The sequence below is a fragment of the Melospiza melodia genome, chromosome 3, assembly GCF_035770615.1.
Source record: "Melospiza melodia melodia isolate bMelMel2 chromosome 3, bMelMel2.pri, whole genome shotgun sequence".
NCBI classification, from domain to species: Eukaryota; Metazoa; Chordata; class Aves; order Passeriformes; family Passerellidae; genus Melospiza; species Melospiza melodia.
The window spans coordinates 47,163,096-47,186,847 of NC_086196.1; the positions used below are offsets into that span (position 1 = coordinate 47,163,096).

A 23,752-nucleotide genomic window follows, 5' to 3' on the forward strand; every position below is an offset into this window, starting at 1 on the left:
GGGGGCGTGGCCGTTCCCGTTCGCCCGTCAGTCAGTCATCGGTGCGGGAGGGGGAGGGGGACCGAGCCGTGCAGTCACCGCCGCCGGGGCCGCGCAGGACGGATCGGCCCCTCCGCGCGCCGTGCGGGGCCGCCGCCAGCGGAGCCGCTGCAGCAGCGTTGAGCGGGGCCGGGGGTGTCCGAAGCTGAGAGGAACCTTCGCCCAGTTCCCTTCCGTGCCCCCCGCCTTGGGCCGGGGGAGTAGCGGGCGGGCGGTCGCAGCGGAACAAAGGTGAGGGCGCCGAGCCGAAGAAGGAGCCCCCGTGCCCCGCCGGCGGCTGGCAGGGAGGCGGCGGGGGGCCCCGTGGGGGCGAGGGGCCGGGCATGCGGTGGCGAGGGAGGGAGGGGGGCGCTTGTTTTTCTCCTGGTAGCGAGACTGCGGCGGGACTCGCCGATGCTTCGTCTTCCCCCCCCACCCCAAACACCCAGTGGCGGGCCGGGGGGAGGGACCGGCGGCTTCTCCTCGGGCCCCTCTGCCGGGAGGGACGGAGCCCCCTCCTCCACACTCGTACAGACACACGCTCCGTGTCCCCGCCGAGCAGGTCGGGCCCCTTTCTCCCCGCCCCCCTCCATTCCTCCCTCCCCGTCCCCGCTCCCTTCTTTTCTTCTTCTTCTTCCTTTTCTTCCCCTCCTCCGCCACCTCCTGCCTGCTCTCCCTCCCTCCCTCCCCCCGCCCGGACCCGCTGCGCCGAGCCGGGGAGTTGCGGCTGTTGCTGCTGAAACTCCTGCGGCGGAGTCAGCGCTTTCCTTTATTTAGGGGGGGAGACGGAGGGAGGAGGAGCCGCCGCGATCCGGAGCCGCAGCCCCTACAAAAGCGTGTGTGTGTGTATCTGTCGGGGTGGGGGGACTGCTCCCGACACCCCGCTCCACGGCCGTGCACACGGGCACTCTTCCTCGTACAATGGAGGAAGAGCCTCCCTCCCTCTCGCCCTCCTTCTCTCCGCTCTCTCTCCCCCCGCGGTAAAGCGAGCAGGGGGGGGTTCTCTGCGCCGGGACCCCCGCGGGTGCCCTCCCGCCGCCCGGTGCCCGGGGAGGGGGCGCAGCGCCCCGGGGAGGCGGCCGGGGCGCCTCCCCCTCCCGCGGCAGCCGGGGGTGGGTTGTTGTTGTGGCAAGTTTCTCCTCCTCTGACAGAAATGGCGTCAGTGGCAGCGAGTGTAGGGGAAGCCGCGGCGTGTGGGAGCCGCGGGGGGAAACGGCGGCCGAGGAAAGAGGGAAGGGGGTGAGCAGCGGGAGAAGGGGGGATCCGGGGAAGGAAAGGGGCAGTATCGGGAGGAGCCCAGCGCCCCCGCCCGATATTTGGCTCCCCTCCCCCCGCCCGGTGCGAGTGGCTGGTGCGGTGCCTTAGCGCTTTGTTTTAAATTCCAGGTCCAGCCTCGGCCGCTCAGCCACGATCGAGGCTTTTACCGCAGCCTGAGCTCATCATGAAGGTAAAACACTCGCTTGTGTGCCTGGGAGGGGAAAGGAGGGAGGGTTGCATGCAAAAATGCTGTCCTATCTGTCAGTCCATCTGTCCCGACCCCGGTGCGAGGCTCGGTGCTGGTGCAGATCCAGACTGCGGGCAGCTTCGCCCCCACTGCCGTGTTTCGGTGCCTTGGCTCGTTCGCTGATCGTGGGGCGGGCTTTGCTCCGCCGCGTTATGCTGGGGGAAGCCGCGAGTTCCCCGAGCAGGGGCTGTTCTCCTTCACAAACATTGTTTGTAGGAGAATAAGGACATGGCTGCCTGGGCTGAGCGCGCTTCATGGAGGAGCAGGGCACAGTCACCCTGCTCGAGAAAGTAACGTTGTGGGGGAAATGCTGGCTCTACAACATTGTTTACTTGAATAGAGGGTAGATTTACTTACTTTCTATTCGTCAATAGGAGTTTTGTTGAATGAGTAATCTTGATGAGAGCGGGGAGGGTGCAAGTGAGCGATTCTCCGCAGTGAAATGATTGCTGTAAGGTGCGGAAAGATTTTCAAAGAGGTTCTAATTTCCTCTCGGTGCTGTGTAGTATTCATGTACCTCACTGTCATGCATTTTTCTTCTCTTCGACCTTTCTAGACAGTTGATGTTTGGTATATTATGCAAGCTAAATAGCAAAAAAGATCGTTTTGGTGGAATAGAATGATTTCTTCTGTGTATGGGCAAGAACTGTGTGCCTAAAAGTAGTTTTTAACAACTGTGTTTGTTAGGGCTTTTTTTACCATTTTGCTGATATGTCTTGCTCAAGCTGCCATTCATGTTACTGTCACCCCTGTGTAATTCAGCTCCCGGTCCTGCTGGGCAGCAGTAAATCTCATTTCAAAATAATATAAATCTTTAAAAAAAAACAATTGTTCCAAACCTGTGATGCATCAATTCCTTGGTATTTGTTAATAAAAAAGAGTAGTCTGTATGTGGGTTCTTCTACTATCAAGAGTTTTTGCCTACTGTCTGTGAATAAGTATTATGTAAAGTGTGCACCCAGTACTATATTCACTGCTAGAAATGATAAATGAAATAAACTCTGTTAATTTCTAGATTGATCTGACTTGCTGAGCAGTGAAGTCTTTCTGTATAGCTGTTAAAGGTTTAGTATGTTTTTTTTACTTCGGTGACTTTATGGCAGTGTTTTAAAAAATCACGTTTTAATTGCCCTATGATTTTTCTTTAGCAAGTGCTAAGATATAAAATACTGCACACGTCTGTCTTATTGAAAGTAAACTATTTATGAATTTACAACAACAGGCTGTTGAAGTTGTATGATGGGAGGTTTCCAAATGTGGCTCATTGCCTGGTGGGGATACTGGAGATGGAAGCAAGATAAATAGGAGGCAGTATAGGGAGCTTTTTTCCCCAGAAGGAAAAAACTTATTTAAATGACTGTTAAATTTACATACGTTTCTAATATTCTTTTTCAATGTAAACAAATCTTACAGTTACCATAGAGATTAGGTTCAGATACTGAGTTTTTAGAGCCATATTAATATGTAGATAGACAGCTGGGAGCATGAGGAGGTCAGATCACAAGTAGAACGCAAAGTGTTCTGTGAAACAGTGATACAGATCCACTTCAGGCTGAATTGAATGTATAACAGATGATTAAACTTAGAGTAACAAATACAAAAACCTGTTAATAGACCTGTATTTTTTTTAAAACCCTCAGAGCTTACTTAGTCTTCAGTAAAGTTTGTGCTACTCTTGCATGTTTATTTTTAAAGTTAGGATAAATTCTGTCAGAGTGTTCAGGTGTTAAGTTTAAGTCTGTAGCTTTGCAATTTGTGTGTGTCTAGTGTTAAACTTATATATACTTGAGATAACTCCAGTACTTTATTTACTGTGCCCTGTAGTGTTAAGGGAGGTTAATCTCTAAGTCATTACTTTGAAGCTTTAGTCATTGCAGGGAAACTTTTAACAGTATTGTGGTTCCAAAGAAATTTCTAAGATTCAACAACTTAACCAAGATTATAGGAGTTATCCAGTGGATCAGTCCTTCTGGCTGGCTTAAATTTGTAATTTATTAGTTAAGCTTACAAGGATACAAGCCAGTCCAATAAGAAGCAGTAAGGGAGAATGCTTAAGAGAATTATTAGCTTTCTGTTTGTATCGCTTCAAGGTAACATTGACTAGATTAGATCAAGATACTGTTTAAATATGACTGTATATTTCTGTGCATTTATTTTTTAAGTTATCCAAAGAACATGCTCTTTGGATACTCAAGGACACTTCAGTATGCAGAGGATTTAATGCTTTAAGGCCTAGTTTTGCTTAGGGTCTGCTGCTGCAGACTTGCTTCTGACTGCATGATAGAGGCCTCTGTTTTGATTTATGCCTTGGTCATTCCTTCAAGTGCAGAGCGTTGTAGATTCTGGTGCACAGAGCCTTAGAACTGGATTCCTTGTCGGTACCTTGTCTCTTTATGTGAAGCTGAACAATTCAATTAGCTTTACTGGCTCCTTTCCCCCACCTGTGTGGTATGGATGAAATGTTGATCTTTCTTTGTAAAGCACAGTGAGGTATATTTAGGAACAGCACCAACAATTGTATTGACACAAAACCGTAAGTCACTTGTGTTCTTGCATTTCGCAACGCTTTGACACAAGAGAGGTATGCTGCCTGCTAAGAGCTTACCAGAGCTGTTGGTATCATTGCTCTCCTTGTAATAACCCAAATTAATCCAAGGAAATAAAGCCCCTCGTATAACCCAGTAACTTTAGCCTATCAAGTAGTCTTCCCATGGACTGCTAAGACCACTTAAAATACTTTTGAAATATGTCTCACAAGAAGTGTTCAAGTCTTAATAGAATTATGCTTGTTGTTGTGATGTTCTACTAAATCAGGCTTTTTCCTGTGTTGATTGATCTCTGATAGTGCAGTTGTGTAGATAATGGCTGGGATTGCTTGCATGTTGTGAAGTTTTTGTTGATTTAGCACCTTTTGTATAAGGCCTTTTTGCATTAAGTATGTCAGAAGAATGTAGAATCTGTTTGATGATTTAAAAAGTAATTGCATTCCATCAAATGGCTACATACTAAGTAGGTAGCAATATATGTAAAAGCATTCTTATAGAGTGCTTTTTTTTTAAGCTCCAGAATCAGGAAATAAACTCCCTGAAAGCAAAGCGTCTGCTTTTAAAGAGAGAAATAAACAAAAGCTTGGTTTCACCAATGATTTGTACTAGGAACTGCTGCAAATGCTCATGAGATTTTTAATATGTATCATGGCATTTGTTTGATATATAAATATGTGAATGAAGTTAATATACCCGCTGTAGTTAAAAAGTTCACTGCTGAGTTGGGATCAAAAGAGTAGATGTCCCAGAAGCTAGAGCAATGTTCTATGAATTAAGAGATCTGAAATGATTGTTTAAATGTTTTGATACTGTTTGCATGTTAATGTTTTTCATTCTGTAAAGTACAAACTATTTAATGGTTGTTGATACTTGTCTTTGGTAATCCTAGATGTTCCTGGATGCTTGCTCAAAGTTACCACACTAATGAATTAAGAAAGCCATGCCTATGGTTTATGGTAGATTTTTTGTTTTGGTTGGGTTTTAATTCTTCCTGAATTTATATTTTTGTTTCAGTAGTCTGGCCCAGTGACCTCTCCAGCTACCCAGGGAGATCACTTGTGCACACTGATGCCGTAGCTGCTTTCCCTTAATGTGTGCCAGACCATTGCTCATATTCTCTGCCAGTATGGCTGAAGACAAAAATGAAACATCTAGTAAACTTTTCAGCCACTAATTTCCAACTTTGAGCACAAGTCAGTTGAAAATCCCATTGGTCTTATGCAGGCTGGAAACCAGTCGTGGAATGTAGTGACCTTTCACTTTCTGGTTAACTATTTGAATTGCAGCAGAAATGGAGATTGCTAAGGGAAGAGTACTGTTAGAATAGATTTTGTGATGGAGGCAGGAGAGCAGGTAAGTCTTAAGAGGTGGTTTTACTCTATAACTTGTTTTTACATTGTGAAAACTTATTTTTTTAAATTCTTTCCTGATGTTCCAGTTTGAACAAGTGATCAGAGGCAGTTATTGACTTCCTCGTGCTTGCATAATTATGTAGAAAGGAAAGCAAACACCAGTTGCACCAAGCAATTACAAGTCACGTTGGAATAATCTATGTTATTTTGAAATTGTTTATTTGCACTTTTTACATGCTAGTCTTTGTATATTTTACAGTGGCTAAACAGCATGGAAGTCTTGAACTCAAATCTGCATGGGTAGTATGTGGCTGTTGAATGGTTGTATTGGTTTATAAGGGCTTGAAGTTAATTAGACCACATAGTGGAAGAAAGGCTGTCTTACACTGAGAAGACTGAAGTTGTAATAAACTATGAGCGTTACTACAGTTAAGTTGCCTGTATTATTATCTTCAAAGTTGGTGAAGGATTTTTGGATCAATGCTCTCACGGTAGCATGACTATTGTATGAGCATACTGTCCAGGGAAAATGTTAGCAGGCAGAATAATGAATGTGCATATCTTCACTGGAACACTTTGGGATGGTTATTCAGTTCACTTTGTAATCCAAAACAAGTATTGTATACAAGCAGAACTGAAGCATGCTGTGATACACATTGCATGTCTGTTTTCAAAGAAATTCTGCATTGTAGTTGAAAAGCCCTTTGAAACACAATGCAAAGGTTTTGATATATTAAGCTTTACTGTCAGTATAAAATAATCTGAATGCTTTGCTGATTGAGTAAATTGAAAAAATAATGCTAACTTTGAGAAGGTGGAAATGATACTGTTGTCACAAATTGGTTTCAGATATTTTGTTTAAATCGTATGGATACACACATTTTCCTTAGAAATATATACTTTTATAATAGGCTAAAGAATAAAAGGGAATTTGAGGTGACCTCATTGAAAAAGGGAACAAATTTTACAGAAAAACCTAGGCTTAACTTTATCTGGCACCTTAACCTTATACACAGCCATCCAAATGCTTGATTATTTATCAGTTCATACTTACTTGAAAGTAGTTAACCCACTTTCTGTTTATTACCTGTTGTGAAATGCAACAGTTGGATTCTCTGCATTTCTACTGAATAGGCCCTTTAGCTGTTTTTACTGAATGTACAAAGCTGAAAACCATGGATCTCAGACTGTCTGCCTTAAGTGTGATTCAGGTCACAGTTGAGAAATGTTGAGAAGTCAGGTATTGTGGCTGTTTGCTTTTTAATTGATATGCTTTGGTAAAAAATACTACTTTTTGCCTTTTCCACTTAGCACTTAATGTTGTCCAGTTACTGTGCTTGCTGTCTTGCTTGGATATGTGCATGCAATGGATTTTTAAAGACTTCTACAAGACTTCAAAAGGCCTCCAGGGAACTGAGAAAAATTGTTTAGCCCTATGCATAAACTAAATGTTAGTGATTTAATATGTGTTACCATAATTATTCTAAAAGGTTTTGATGGAAAGTCATAAATCTGGGTAGTTGGGTTTTTTGTTCTTTTTTTCTGTTAACATGGGGTGACCAGATGAGGGGATATTTCAGGGAATTCAAGTAAGGAAAAGACAGCAAGCCACTTTGATATTCAATACTAGACAAGACATCTATTTTCCTTCTGAAGATTAGTTTGAACCAGGGGAGAAATTCAATAAAGAGAGCACTATTGTTGTTTTTTTTTTGTTGTTGTTTTTTGGGGTTTTTTTTTTGCTTGGCAGACTATAAAGCAGTCATGACCTGTTTAGCAAGAAGTGTTTGTAAGTGAGCTCTGAAAGCCAGTTGTGAGAATGTCAGAGCAGGGTGGTGGAGGGTGTTGCTGAGTTACCTGTAGAAAATTAGGACTGAGATGAGCCAGCAGCTTTATGTGTGACCACTTGTGTGACAGTGACTTCCTGAGTATCTATTAATTAATTGAACATGGAGTACTATTTTGGGGAGACCTGAACCTGTCTTCACTATGAAGAAAATTGTGCTTAACTATGAAAAGACATTTTTCTTACTGTGAGTGAAAGCAGTGGGAAAAGGCATCATTCCAGTTAATAGGGAGTTACTTGCTCCCTTTGCTGTTGTCTGTGAGCCTGTATTTGCTCTAGAGTGGAGATGGTGGTCAGTACACCAAAGAAAAGAGTTTTTAGCATCCCGAACTCCCAGTTTAAGTAGTCTTTGATTGTGACTTACACAGATCTCCTTAAGGAGTAGCTAGAGACAGCATTCATCAGTTGTCATTTAAGCTAAGTGTGAATGCAGACATCTACAGAGCTTTGTTGCAGAGCAGATCATGCAGGTTGGGCTAATGTGAATAACAGTGTTCTTGGGCAGAGGAGTTTGCTGTCCTTACTGTTTAATCTGTTGGTTTGTCCCCCAACAACTTGAAGCAAAGGATTTTGTTTCTTAAGTAGTTTGTCAAATTAAGATATTTTATGGTCATGGAAGAATGCAGTCTTGTCTCCTTCTTCCACTCTTGGCTGTTTATTCTCAATGTCTTCTGTGCTAGCAGTAAATTTGTGTGGTGCCAGAGTACACGGAACTAAGCTGAAATTAGAATCAATCAGATACATGTACTCTTCACTTGCAGACTGTTCCTGCCCTGGATGATGCCTGGCAGAGGAAGAAAGAGCACAAAAGCAGAACTGCACCAAGACTGATTAGGATTGGTTTAAACTGCATGTGAACACACATCCTTCCCTATCCCTCTGACAAATTAGCAGTTTACAGTCATTAGGCTAAACATTTTGTAAACTCTCTACTTTTGAGAGAGTTTTGAAATTGCCACAGAAAGTTTTTTGTGCTTTTTTGAGACCTAGAACACCAGACTTCTTTACAGGTTTGAAGTCCATATTTTCTAGAAAATATTGAGTGAAAAGATTTAATTGAATTGATGCTGTGTCTTGAAGGGAATGAAGAAGAATATGCAATTTTCAATATGATAAGCATTGATTAAAAAAAAATGGAGAGTCTTAAAGAAAATATGATATCAGATGAAAAACCTCATTTTTTGAGGCCACTATAAGCTTTGCTTTCCCTCCTCCTTCAATTTCTTCTTCAGCATTTGGAAAGAATACCATTAATAGCAGTTATGTTTCTTTCTACTTAAATTAGAGAAACAGTTGGTATTATAATTTTCTGTAGAAAGATTTTATAAATATTAGATTTCTATCCTATAAAGGTGACAATCTCTATATGCCTATAAGACATTTTGACAATAGGTACTTTTACCAATGGATGGAAGACGTAAGCAATTGTGCTACCCTTATCCCAAACTAAAACAGTAGGGAATGATAATTTGGGGAGAAACTACATCATTCTGATAAGGAAGTTGAAGGGAATCGAAGTAAAACTTTCAATTTTTTTTTTTGTATGTGTTAAGAAGGCCTGTATATTTATGGGTAGACAAGTGGAGACTTGGTGACAGTTGGGTGTTAATGCCGGTTGGAGATGGTAGAGTGAGGTGTGTGACATTTTCTGCTTATTACCACAAACTTGATGCAGATATTTGGATGATATGTTATCTTCCTTTCTAAGAACTGGTGTTCTAGCTGAGCTTCTATCTGTGATCCTTTCCCTTTTCTCTCTTATGTGTCCTTCTAACTTAGTATTCCTCATCATTTAAGACAATCCTTCTAAATGGGATTTGGGAAATGGGATTTGACTTCAGCAAAATTCAGATCCAAGTGTATCTGATGCAAGGTTTCAGCTGTAATAAATAATGTAGTAGAGAGTAATTTATTTTTTCATGTTCTCTTTGGATTTGAAAAAAAATGTTTCAATTTGTGGCAGGGCAACCTGATTCACTGTGATAATTTTTTTCCTTCCTATTTTCAGCTATCCTCTTAACAGCAGATTGCAAGCACCAAATCTCATTTGTACATTTAAAGTACTCCACTCCATGTTTTCTTTAAAATAAATGTGGAATACATTCTTCTAAGATTTCAAAGAATACGTTAATTTAAAATGGTGGAAGAGACTTTCCAATATCCTTTATCAGCATTTAAGTGAAAAAGTGTTAAGTTAATCTTCCTGTTAATGCTGTGACACTTACGTTGGCATAACTTCTTTTCCTGGGAGAAATAATAAGGGATTGAGACATTTTTCAAAATGAGTACATGTTATACTAGCATTTCAGAATTCAGGAATTTAAAAAGTGAAAACATATTTTCCATTACAAACTTATTTCATTGCTCTGCTTATTGAAAGATAGATGTTGCTGCAGTATTAAATGAATGTAACTTCAAATTATATCACTAAACTTAAAAATAAAATAGATATCCTTTTTAATCTTTGTACTTCGATAAATATAAATGCATTTTTGAAAACATAGCAATAATTTTATAAATTTCCACTTCAGTTTCTTTTGAAGGTTGCCCTGCTAGATGGGCATCAAGGGAGATAGTGAAATACTTAAACATAAGTAAGACTGCAGTAGTGTTTGAAAATGAGAGTTTGATATGTACCAATACCTTGCTGCCTGGAACAGGGACAAAAATGGAGACAATAATTCAACTTTGAGTAATTTCCATTTTCTAAATGCAGATTCATCCTGAGGTGCTCTTCCAGAACTTTACAATGACAATCCAACACACCTTTACATATAGGACATGATTTAGGTAACTCTGTGGTGTGTCTGTCTTCTTTGCAGAATTTCCTGCCTATTTTCCTGCAAAGTTGGACAATTTAAAAGATATTTAATCTTGGATTCTTCCCTTTACTCACAGATTACTAGTGCAGTATTTACATTCCTAAAATTTGAGTAGTACAAAAGATTGTGTCACTTGGTGACTTAGTGTATTGGATACATGGGTTGGAACCTGCAAAGTCACTCTTCAAATATATTCTGATATTCTTGGTCCGTTTTGGAATTGGACTTCCAAGGCTCCTGCCAAGTGTGTTCCCTGGAATAATTTACCATGAAGTTCCAGAAAGTATTAGTATGTATATTAGATGCCTGTCTACACTAATTCAGTTTTTCTTTGCTAGTAGCTCTTTGGCTGTTGAGCTAATATTCTGATTTCATTTTACTTTGCCTGATACAAGCCAAAATGTTGGATTTATAAGGTTAACATATTTCATTTATAAACATTTCAGAAACATTTTATTTAAAAAAAATCTTCTATTTCATACATTGTACATTTAAAAAGTACGTATATATATGTACACTTGCCAGTGCATGGTGATTTAGGTTTTTAGATGCAAGTAAAGTGAATGAACTGCTTTTATTACATTCTGTATTGTAAGACAAATACTCATTTGGTGACAGGATAGTAATAATAATATATATGAGAGAGATAGGTGTATGTCCTGCTATGGCAGACTTTTTTACTGGTGTTGGATGTGGCATTGGTAGCATCTAGAGAGCAACTCAACTGGTAGTAGGTCAACTTTAAATTAGTGAAATGTTTTTATTTGTGGCTCAAGCAACACTGATTTCAGTTCAGTAAAATTTTATGTACTCTTTTTTACGCTAAAATAGAGAACAATCTTCCTTTTTGTCATGGGAGTAATTTCCTTTGCAACTGCACTTATTTGAACATTTGAAATGGTGTAATCCTAATTTGGTGCAATCCTAAAATGGTGAAATCCTAATTATGGTCTGACGATAAATATTAAACATAGCATTCATTATGTGGAATAGAAATGATCCATGATACTTAAGCTGGTCTCATCAAGTTTCTCAGTTATGTGTATTGTATTTACTTAGTTGGAGTTTTGAGGAAACAAATCAGCTTTTAAGATCTTTGTATAAATATACATATATATTAAAACAAACAAGCAAAAACTCAAAAGGAAATGGTACATTTCCACCCCAGGTACTTGATTCCAGACAAATCCAGATACAGTTTGAGAACTTTGCTATCTTACTGCTGTAGCTGGATATCTTTACTATGTTCGCTCAGGATTGAACTTGGGGAAAAAACCCCAAACCACTTCAATACTTGAATGTGATGTGCAGATGGAACTTGTATTTACAAAAAAACTCCTTAGTCTTAAAGGAACTGCACCATCTTTCCCCTTTTTTCTGGCAATTTCTCTTCAAACAGTTTGTGTGTCCACTGAAACAACATTGCAGCCAAGTAGTACATGGGCACATCAGTTGCTTAGTGAGGCCGGTGGATATTCCTCTTCTAGCTTTAACTGGATGCTTTAACTGGATATTCCTCTTCTAGCAGGGTGATGCACAGTATTTCTGTGAAAATAAATATTGCATTGGGCTGATTTGTCATATGGTAGTACTGGAAGATTAGATTTGTCCTTTAGCCAAGTATTTCAGAATTTCTCTTCAATTATCTCCTAAGACTTAGGGAAAAAACAGTGATCACAAACACATAATTAGAATTTCACTGGCATATGAAGTTGATAGTGTAACCTGGTGATTTGATGGAGACACTGATATTTTATTGAGAGGCATTGAGATTCCTGCATTGTGTCTTGGAACTGAAGACCCCTTTGAGGTGCCTCTTGTTCAGCTTTAGAGACTGGAACAAGGTTTCATGTGGAAAGTAACATTAGAATTGTTGACATACAAAAGACTCTCAAGTAAAACTTAAGATAGACTTTTTCTCTTTCACTTGAGTAATCCTAAATGTTACTTTTTGAAAAGAGGCTAAAAAAATGAAGGTTTTAGTATAAGAGGCTTAAAGACTTCCAAGAAAAAAACTGGGCTTTACATAATAGCTTCAGCACACTTGAAAGCAGTGAACAGACTCTTACACTACCTATGCAACTTCAAAAATTTATTCTCTGTTCTTTAATATGTTGAAGAGTTTTGTGGAATCTGAGCAAGTATCTTTCTTTAAATAGTCACTCCCTGGAAAAGGCTGCCATTAGTCACAGGCTAAGCCAGCTGAAGATGTTTTGGAAACAGGTGCAGCAATGAGTAGCCAAAGAAACAGAAGTATTCTGGGTGGATAAATTGGATAAAAGGTATGAAACAAGTAGTTCAGATTCTTTAATTCCTTGAAGTCTGAAAGGTAGCCTAGCTAAATACTAACTGCATTTATATTGGTCTTTCTCCCTGTATTTCTACAGTGGCACTTGCGCTTTCTGTGTAGCATGCATCTAAAATATGTCTTCATAATTATGCAGCACTTGACAAATCTTTTCCAAACTTGTCTTCAGCTGGGTATTTCTGTTTTCTTAATATCTGTTTTATTTTTAATGTTTGCAGGCTTGGTTGGCTGTGGGTATTTTCTGATGGAAAAGTTTGCATCACTGTCCTGAATAGTTGCCACATTGACTTCATTTTGCATTTTCCCCCCAAACCTCCTTTCACAAACTTAAATACTGAACTCTTAGTCTGCAAGATGAATGCTGTTGGGGAGAGGAATGAGGAAGAGAAATTATTAATTTTTAATATGCTTGCTACTGACTGTGCAAGACTATTTGGCCAGTAGTATTCTCCAAAAATAAAGCGAGATAGGAGAGAAGTTTGCATGTGTGCTTATGTTTGTTAAATTTATGTAAGTTAGGAATTGTATTCCTACAAGTTAGGATACTTGTAAAACTAGCTCCCAGAAAAATATATTATTAAAGAAACACTATCGTGTTTATGATGAAAAAAGATAAATAAAACCTGTGGACTTGAAACTTTAGTCCTCACTTTTTTTTAACCCATATGTTATTGTACTGAGTTACATATGCCTTAATCCAGAAGAGGCATTTATTTCTATTAATCTGGGGAAAGGGGGATATACAAATAAGTTGTTGGTTTTTTCAACATGGAGTGTGAGGGAAGGATTTACAATTTACTTAATAGTTTGAGGAACTGTCCATTTGAAAGACAAGTATATTGTGGAAAATAATGTTTACTTTTTTTTTTTTTTGGAAGAGGACTACCTAAGTGAAAATCAAGTTTATTCAATAGTAGAAGTAGTCTGCTTGTGAGCATTATAATAATTTTGTGCAGTTTTCCTTGGTAAATTACTTGTGGTTCTAATTTCTTTGCTGCCCCAGCTAACCAGTGTCCTGCTTAGTTAAGACATCTGTGTTCTGCAAGAATGTCTATATTTCACCTGACAGCAGTGGCCCAATAGATGCTGGTAAGAAACGTGAAATTTAACAGAAAATAAAGTGGGGCTTTTTTCTCTTTCAGACCCAGATAATTGGTTATGTGATTATAACTGGTTATATAGCTAAAATCTTAACCAATCTGCTCTTCTTGACTGGAAGCTATCTGTACTCTTAACCAACTATTTTACTGTAGTGGCAGACCAAACCTAATTTTAATTGTTTTTTGTGCTGCTTGGCTGCTCCTAAATAGTGCAAGTGTGCATGTAGTAATGCTAGTACTTCACTTCTCTTTAACCCTGTTTGTGTCTTGACTCTCATTGTCTTTAATGTAGTGCCGTGGGTTCTGTTGCCTGTTTCTAAGGAGATTTGATGATAGAGTTAAGAAATCTTGTTGTTAATAGTCCTGTTCATTATTCAGGGACCTATAGATTCACTAGAATATTAGGGGGAAATCAGAACATTTACAAACTTTGGCTCATGCAACTCTTATTATGTAATCTTATTTATCTGTGTATATATAGTCACCTTTTTCTTTGCACATACAATAGTTGTGGTTGCTTTAAATTTTTACCAGAGGTTTTTTTCAGCTTTTCCTTTTTTTTACTGGAAGAGGAAGCTGAAGAATTGTTTTTACTCTTTTGAAAGGTGTAATACCTTTATAGAAAGATAGAGCTCTGTATTCCCATAAAAGAAAGATAGTATGGAGATAGATATTTGTATTGCAGTATAATTTACTGTCAATTCAAAGATTGTAAGACTGTACTTCAGTTGTTAGAAAATACAGCCTCTGCATGGACTAAGGTGGAAGCACTCTTGATACTTTGCATGCATGTAGTTATTGTATACTATTTGTATCTTAGGTTATGTAATGTAAAATATTTTTTTATTAGAAAGTAGAACCTTATTCACAGGAAGTTTGGAGAGAAAAATAAGTATTTGTTAAATGCAAAGGGGAGAAAAAAAAAACCACAAAGGAAATGATTATCATCAGGACACCCAAAAAATACATCTAGACTGTATCATCAAAGTGACCAGGACAGAAATACCTGTAAATGGTAATACTTGTAATTTTTACTTCTAAAAATTTATGCGGTCAAGTTTACACTTAATTTTAGAGAAACATGAACATATATGTATCTATTTTAATATCTAGAATTTACCTGCAGTTCTTTAGAAGTTTCAGTTTGTTGGCTGGCTTGCCTTTGAATATCATTACAATTCTATTCTATTAGATGTTTCAAAAGTGTAATTGTGGCATCAGGAATTTGAGGAAAGCCAAATATAAGGGCTTACTGTTTTAAAGCCAAAAATATTGCACTCTTGGTGTATTAGTTATTCTATCCAATTGAGATGTGTTTTGTTAGCTCTTGTGTAATGTTTCCCTTGGAGACTCAAGAATAACATAGCAGGTTACTGATGAGGAATAAATGGCTAGTTTAGACCAGGAGTGAAGATCTGTCAAAATGTTCCAAAGAAGGATTCCCTTAACGCTGAAAACTAAGGAGAAGTGTAGGGATTAGTGTGTATCTAGTTGAAGTCAAACATTGTCAAAACCCAAAACGTATTTTTAGTGAAAAGTATTTTTAGTTTGGCTAGTTTACAAAATGAGAATCTTAAAAGTTATTGCTGGCACTGACCTAGAAAGGAAGACAAGATTGTTGGTCTGTGCATCCTAAATCTCCTGAAGCCAGTCGAGAAACTGAGGATATTTTTTCAGAGCAAGTCATTGGAAAGCAGAGGATAACCTCCTTTGCCGGTTCTAAAGTGCATCTTCAGGTTCTGTTGCTTGTATTTAATATCTTAGTGAATCTGAGCCATGCATTCATATTTTGTCTGAGATGAAAACAACCTGTTTGGAGAAACCAGGAGAAAAGCAAAAGGCAAGTTGGTAGAGAGAACTGGAGTTTTTTGTGTAGGTCAGGTATCTTTGTGCTACATGCTATTAATTGAATGTAGTCTGAAATGGAGACTTAGATGCCTCTATCTCCACCAAGTCTGAATTTATCAGAATAAACTAGATGTCTGAGGTGTAATTGAAAGAAAATATCTTTGCAGTGATATTGACTCTTCCTTCAGTTGATATTTTTAATGGCAATGTCAGGCTCTGTGAAGGGGGAGAAAGTCTCCATATTCATATTCCTGTCACTGCTGTGCTTCCAGGTGCATGTGCTGTGTCAAACAGTGCTAAAGGGATCCTTGCATTATATCCATGCAAGACCATGAGAGGATTGAAAGAATGTTTTCTCATATTTTGTATGGCGTAAGCTGAAACAGTTTTTCTGATTAAAGTGTGCCTTAGTTAGTGTCTGTTATTGCTGTTGGACCTAATGGGGCTGCCCTGTGCAAGGCAGTGACTTGGGAGAAATCTCGCTTGTCCAGCTGTACAGCTCTGGTTAATTTTCTTGTTCTACTGTACATCTCTGCTCCTTGAAGGACTTTCAAAGACTGCCTCAGCACTGGGTCATCATCTTGATACAAGTTATCTGTAGTCCAGTCACCTTAAATATCATGTTTTCTAGGAAAGTCAAACCAAGCTGTGATTTTTGACAGGACTGATCCCATTTATAAATTGAATTAAGTGCCTCTTTTGAGGTAAATTCTGAAATTTCTGAAATTAATCTTGAAATTAGTTCTCAGTTTATAACTGGACTTCTTATTTTACAAACACAGATTAATTAAAAATTGTTTTCTTCTGTGATCTAATGGTAATGGTATTTTATAAGTTCTCTATAAAAATCAAAAGTTAGAGCATTCCTAGCAAATGCTCAGTTAATCTGCTTTGTTTGCAAATAATGTGTGCTGGATAGAAAACTTAACATTAACTGTTTTTTTTGAGTGCTATCCAAGTAGATTAGACTTTGAATACAAACTTGTGTTTGACCTTGCATATACTCCAGTGCTGAAGTGCTTTCAGCCAGTTTAAAGCCACTTCAGGGTTTTATTGGAGATGTTTGACCGAAAGCTGTTTGTTTGACACTCAGATCATTTGAAGATGAGACAGCTCGTCTATCTAGACATTAAAGAAAAAACGTTAGGATGGTAAATGTTATCTTTCCCATCCAGCTAAGGGCCTCATACATTCAATGTTTGCAATTTGGAAAAAGAAGAAATTTAAGTGCTAGTGTGTGCAATGAAAAGGTAAATATAGAAAATGCTATCCAACATCCACAGGAAAAGAAGAGGATTATTTTCTAAGTTTTGAAATTTCTGTGGTTTTTTTGCAAGAATCTTACGAGTTCTAAATTATTGTGGAATACTGCTTCATCTTATTGTGTGGGGCAAGCTGCCAATTTGCCCATTGAGTTATCTGCTCCTACTTTGTTAATGCTGCTGTGTGATCTTGCAGTGAAATGATACAATGTACTAAAGTAAAAGAATAGCAATTTAGCAAAAGTAACAGAAACAAGTAAATTTATGAGTTGAAGCGCTTTAGTCCCTAATCAAATGTGTATCAGAACAGATGCAAAAGGAAGGATGCATAGAGAGAGGCATCTTCATTCATTGGATTGGAGTTTGTAGGGCCCAGGTTTTCCCCTTTTACACTTTGAGTTGTTAATGTAACTCACAAAAGAAGTATGAAAGAACACACCATCTGTTTTAACTGCTGGTGGGGAGCATCTAGCAGTACACATTCCCCCCCCCCACCTTTCCTAGCTTCAGAAATGAAGAACTACTGTTAGCAGTAGGTAGTGTGTATCACCAACTTTGATTATTTAAACTAATTTTATTCGATTTATTTTTGGTCACTACTTTTTCTTGTTTGTTTGTTTTTCTGCAGGTAGACAGAGATTTTAGAATATTTATCTTAGCATTCCTGGCTTTCTCAGAGGAGTGAATAGGTTCAAGGCTTTTTACTAAACTGATTTTCTTACTTTGCATAATGATCAAAACTCCATCTTGATGATTATTCAGAGGAACCAGGAAAAAACAAATAAATGAGTGTGACTTGCATTTAGAACAGTTCTGTTTGATTAGATTTCTACCATAAGAAGCTACATACTTTTGCACCAGTTAGGTTTTAAAGCACTTACATTTTTAGAAGTTTCCTGTCAGTTGTGTAGCAATCAGGCTGTTTTGCTTCTTGCCACTTGTCAGCTCATAATTGTACACAAACCATTCATATTTTGATTCTTATACAGGTAGTTGTGTATTTTGGTTGCAAATACAGCAGAAACTCTGTTAGTAATTTCTCACTTAAAATAAGATTTTTTTTTTTCTTTTAGTAGTCCCCATTTTTCTTCCTCCCCTCCTGAATTTAACTAAAGGGCCTATTCCACCTGTTCCTTTGCAGAGATAAAACATTATGACAACTGCCTTTTCAGAAATCTAGTAAGAAACTGCATTAAATACAAACTATGTTACCAGGTTTTTGTAAGCACTAAGAAAAATGCATTATGAAATTCTAAGCCATTATAATGGGATGTCTTTGAGGCTAAAAACCACACAGCTATAAAAGCCACAAGATTGCAGGATTTCAGAGCAATGAATATAAGTACAAGGCAAGGCAGCCAGCTTTGGCCTACATAATTAGTTGAGAGGAAGTGGGGACTGACTGCAACAGTTGAGCTTTTAAAACTAAAGAAGTGAACAGATTGTTGCTGAGTGGAGTTGTGTACAGAGTATTTTTAAAATTAGTATTGTGGTAAGTTGAGCTCCAAGCAGAGATGAAACCATGCGCATACTTCCTGTCTGTCTGAGACATCGCACAAGTGCCTGGGGGTGGAAAAATGAGTTTTGACATACATCAGCACAAATCAGAAGTGCTAAAGCTGGTATTTCTTTGACTGAGTGATTTTTCTGATTACTTTGATAGGCTGTTTTGTGTATGGGGCAATTCACAGAATCTTGAAAAGCACAGGTAATGGTTTAGAAGACTTCATGTTCTGTAGCTGCCTTTTTATGAAAATAGTTTGTTTTAGCCGTGGGAGTTCCTTGTTGATTCAGAATTTAAGTGTGAATATCTATAGCCATATTAGGCTTAGTTTGAACTTCTACCTCAAAAGCTGCTTGATCATCCTTTTAGTGTGTATTTAGTAAGACTCTTGATTTAAAGGTTCGAAGTGACGGAGTATTTTAATTGATCTTATTGATCTCTTCAAGCAACTAGTTACACAGCATATTAACATCCTTTTTTTAACCTATAACCTGTTCATCCTGAAACTATGGGATGTTTAATGCCCTAGACTATAAGAGTAAAGGTCCCTGCAATATTGTTTGTTTTTTTCCTTTGCAATGGAAGAGACTTGAGTCTGACACTAGGCCAAATCCAGTGAAGGACTAGCTAACCTGTGAGTGTTTGTGATACTTCTCAGTGCAAGTGATGGAACTGTGAAAGTCTCCTTTGTATTATAAACGTGGGCATGTGGCACTGGCTGCTCTGTCCCCTAGGCAGAAAGAATTTGGTAATAGTGCTTTGTAAAATAGGGTGGATTCTGTTGGCTGGTTGGCTCAGAACCTATCTGCAAGCACTCCTGACTCGTTCAGGCATCTCATTTCCTCTAACGTGCTTCATGTCATGAATTTGCAGTAGCTCAGATCCTCTGGAGGAGTGAGGCTGGTGCTTTATTCAGTAAGTCAAGGCTCCCAGCACATGGAATGGAGAACTCTGCTGCCTTCTCATGTAAGGTTTTAGTGTCTGGGGCTGAAGGCAGCCAGCAGGCTGGGCTGGGGAGCCATCAGCACTTGCCAGTTTCATGGTGTGGTACGTGCCGCATTTGTAGTTCACTGCATTTGAAAATGGAACCTGCTGCGTGCTGTCCCCGCCTCCTGAGGGGGCAGTCCTCAGAAAAATAGCCAAAAAATAAATGGAACATGAGGCAATGTCATACTTCTGCCAAAAAGGCAAATGCCGTACTGGAATGTTAAAGTATTACTTGAAAATTGTGTGAAATTGTATTTGCCTCTCTTGCAGTTAACTAGGCCATACCTGTGTCCAATTTTATGCGCCAGCTAGGAGAAATATGTGAGGTAATTACATCAAACTCCAGAGGGACAGTTCCAAATACAGGGCCTATAGGTAAATATAAATGCTTTTTTTTTTTTACATAAAATTTACACCATAAGTTTTTCCCTTTAGAAATAGAATTACTCTAAGAAGTTGCATCTCTTGAAAGTTACTAAGCAGAAGTACACTTGTCTCCATTTGTTAAGACAAGAAATAACAGTAGCGAGGAGTGTTTAGATGAGAAAAGCCTGTAAGCACTGCAGAGTGCAGGATATTCATTCCTAAATGTAAGAATGGGAGTTACAGACACCTGTTATGAATAATACAGCTGAAATGATCCTGCTGAGAGGAACGACCTTGGTAACCCTTTATGTGTAATTAGGTTTTTGTTTGTTTTTCCCAACAATCTCATCCACTGAAACTTAACATTTAATAAAGTGGTTAGATAAAGTTATTTCAGTCTCTTTGTAGATATTTCCTAAACTAATTTTCATGGTTCTTTTCTAAGTGTCTTGTCCCTGAGGAGCAGTTTTACACTGAATTACTACGCAGTGTTGGAGGGAGCATGGCAGATGTAAAATCCACTCTCTTGTCTAAAATTTCTTATGTTGCTGTGACATTAGACATTTTATACTACCCTACTTTAGGTACACTCTTGTGTACAGTCGGCTCCCTGCTGTAAATTCACTTTGTCTCCAGAAGCACAGTGCACAAGTTCTTAGTTCCTGAATGCCTGGATTTGTGCATAGGCTTCATGTGCACATTGGTTGGGCTTAACTTACTAAAAAATGTGTCTTGAGGAAGAATTGATTCTCAGTAAGAAAAGTTCTCTTTTTTCACTTTGTTTTGTACTTATGTTTTTTGTTTTGTATTGTCTGACAGTTGTGTGTAGGTTTGGCATTATTTTTGTGTACTCCTCCATCATTCTCCTAGCTAGCAACAATGGCGAAAACCAAATCCAGAGGCTACACGTTAATTTTTTACCAGACTAATGTTGTGATTTAATGTGTTACTCTGTTAAAGTTTTAACATGCTATTCTAAAAAGTACTTTATATTAAATTACAAATCAGCTGCAATCACGATTTCATACAAATATACAAAATAACATCTTAAGTGCTAAGAATTTTGGAATATAACTTTATCAGTACATATTTAAACATTGTCAGACAAATAAAATCATAGCTGTGTTTAGTGAATTGACTTGGGTCAATGTTTCAGAAATCTCATTCTGCTCTGGGATTTTGAATTGTGTATCACTCCTTCAGCTTTCCCTTTCTGTTCTGACTTAGGAACAAAAATAACTCCTCCCCCTTTTTCCTTCCTTATAGCCAGTTTAGAAAGTGTTGTACAAACAATGGAAATAAACCAAGGCAAGAAGTTTTATTTATGTCTGCAGAAAAAGGAGTTTATGGTTGGGGTTTTTTGGGTATTGGTTTTGAGTTTTGGTGGTGTTTTTTTTAAGGTTCAGTTTTTCAATTTAACAATAATTTGTTTCTAAAGTTTTACACAACAGAAAATAGTTTTTAAAACCTATGATAATAAACAATCTTAAAATGCCACAATTTCAGTGAAAAAACCCCTGGCATTCTTAGGTAATTATCTGATTTTATATCTGTTCACTGATCTTGCTCTTGCTAGTTTTACTATCCAAAAATATTTCTGTCAACTAAAATGCCAACATTATCAGTTACCTAGAATACAGACAAGTCATTTCACATACACAGAGTTTCCTGTTCTGTATATGGTTATACTGAATTTACTGTGCAACTAACTTTTTAAAAAGAAAACAGTAATTAAATTGTCCATGACTGGAAATAGAAATAATGCCCAAGAATTATTAAATTGCTTTAAAAATAGGTTTATTTGGTTTTTTTTTTCTCTTGAGATTTCATTGACTGTTGTTTTTTTCAGACTTTACATAGTCACTTGATCATTTTGCTCAGGAACAGTCTGGACTGGTCTGTTTGATTAAACTATCAAGTGAATTAAACTATCAAGTGATCTTTGTTCCAATCCATTTGGAATGCAAGCATATCATTAGTATATCATTCTTTTCAGTGCTTTGAAACATCCAAAGTTTTTCATAGCAACAACTCTAGAGAGAACTGTGGCACATTTAAAAAAAAAAGAGGCAAATTTTCCAGACCTAATAATTTAAATAATGCTTCTACGCAACATCTGAAGTTTTTAGTTGGCAAAAGGGTGCTTATCAATGTAAAAATTGAATTTAACTTAGTTCAAGTGTTAAACAGGCATTGAGAACATATTTTTGCTGAATTATTTTGCCCTCTAACAACAAACACTTTACTGATTGCTTCCTTTTTTTGACATACAGTTCTCCATGCTAGAATGAATTTTGGTTCTTGAACAAAACACAGGAAATGTGAAAGAAGTCTTTAAAATATTTGTGATTCAAAGTCGTCATTGAGAAGCTCCTTATTTCAAATTAATTGTTACTTTTTTTATCTGTATGTATGTAGAAACTGTTCAAGCTTGAAATGTACAAAATAGTCTGGCCAAAATTAATGAAGTTGTATCGTTTTACACTACTAAGCTATAATGTTAAATAATTTAATATTTAGCTAAACCTTACAGAAAAAAAATTGCAATCTGGTAGCTATGGCAATAATTGACTTCAAGAAAGATTTTATATTTAGGGGGATAAACAGCAGGAGTAGGCATTTAAAATATATAGTCTTTCAGCAATACAGAACAAGAGACCTACTGTAAAGAATTGGCATTATTTTTAGAGCTTGATCAGCAGTTCTGGAGTGTTTTTATTAAATAAAACATTTTATAAAGTGATATGCTATACTGATAGAAAGAATACAGATTTCCATTCTTAGGTCTGAAAGTACTTTAGAGAAACATCAAATACTTACTTGCCTTTGAGTAAGGTGTGCATTACCCCCATTCTGCAGACTTGAAAGTTGGTACAAGCCTGCTGGGCCACATCATGGTGCAGCAAGTCTGTGACCAAATCAGGAACAGAATCAGAATTCACTGGGTTTTGTTCAGTTATGGTAGGGGGAAAAAACCCCAAATGCTGTCATTTTTTTAAGCATAGTCATCTTTCTGGATTTGCCATGCCATTTTGAATAGGAAATGAGGTAATTACAGTTTAGATGTTTGGAAATTACACTACTCAGTAAATTTCTGGATGGAGAATTGAGCTGCTCTTTGGCAATGATTAGGATAGACTAACTTTTAAAATCTTTAAATAGTTACTTCTCATTTTCGTAGTAGAGTTAAAATATTTTTACAATTTTATTCATCAACTTATAGTTCAAAAAAAAAAAGGAATTAGTTCCATAAACATTCAACTTTACATGGGTAAGTAAAAATAAGGTAAATCCATTCTGCATTTAATACAGATATAATAAACCAAAGAATTGAATTTCTTGCTTTGGGTCTCTTGGTCCTTCATGATATTAGAACCTGTAAATCCTTTCCACAGCTCACTTTTATTTGGGGAGGAAAATCAGCTTTTGAACCCATTCAAGTCTTTAAGAACTTTAAATAAGCTTGGCCCTGGGCTGATCAAACTGAATAATTTGAAATAGAAGAAAATACCTGCTTTGCACCTGTAAGGAAGGCTGAAGCTGTCAGAAGTTGGCTTAATGCTTCCAGACATGAGTGCACTAAGCTCTGGTAATTTCCAGCTTGGTTGAGGGGGTAGACAGCAATGATATTTTGCCACAGTTACGTGCTGTATAATGTTTGCTTACAAGATTGGTGAGGTGTTACTTGAAACTTCCTGTAGATTTTAAATTGAAACTGGCAATAGGTTTCATTACAAGAACTCCCCTCCCTCCTCCTTTAACTTGTAAATGTCTGGTTTGGTCAGGATGTCTCCTACCATCATTTTGATTTGTGGGCAAATATTGATAAAATTGAACCATTTTCCTTCATAAATTTATGTATATGTACATTAATAGTTCTGCCTTTCTATGACATGTACAACAGTAACAAAACCAAAAAGTAGGTAAAAATCTGATTTTTCAGCCAGAAGAAAATATGCTCAAAGCATACTCTTGCTCTTGGGCTTTCATGTAGTAGCCTTTTCATGTGGAAAACATCACTGCCTTTTATTCTATTTTGTAGTTTGCAAGTTTCTGAAAAATTCCTCCTGCTTCCTGTTGTTGTGTTCTCATTTCAGGAAGGTGGATGATGGGCCAATTGATTTCCTTTTTTTAAAGGAATTTTTTATTTTCTGGGCTTCAGTCTTTGTTTTGAATACTTCATTTGCCTTTGAGGAATTGTGTGCCTTGGTGATACGGTTTGTAGGAAGGTTTTAGAAGTTTCTTAGCTTTGCTGCTCTGAAAATACAAGAGAAATGTATTTGAAATCA

General features: G+C 37.9%; 1 protein-coding gene across 4 annotated transcripts in view; it reads left to right on the top strand.

Moving 5' to 3' along the window:
• Window positions 1–126: 126 nt before the first annotated feature.
• The window catches only part of ARID4B (AT-rich interaction domain 4B), an 88,025-nt gene continuing 64,399 nt past the window's right edge, over window positions 127–23,752 (top strand). For 3 of the 4 annotated variants that reach the window (XM_063151613.1, XM_063151616.1, XM_063151615.1), the window contains exons 1-2: window positions 127–270; window positions 1,404–1,465. In XM_063151613.1, the coding sequence (XP_063007683.1) occupies window positions 1,460–1,465 (6 nt within the window). In that variant the 5' untranslated portion in view covers window positions 127–270; window positions 1,404–1,459. Of the gene's footprint in view, window positions 271–1,204; window positions 1,258–1,403; window positions 1,466–23,752 lie in introns of those variants that run through there. The other variant, XM_063151614.1, reaches the window with a different exon arrangement.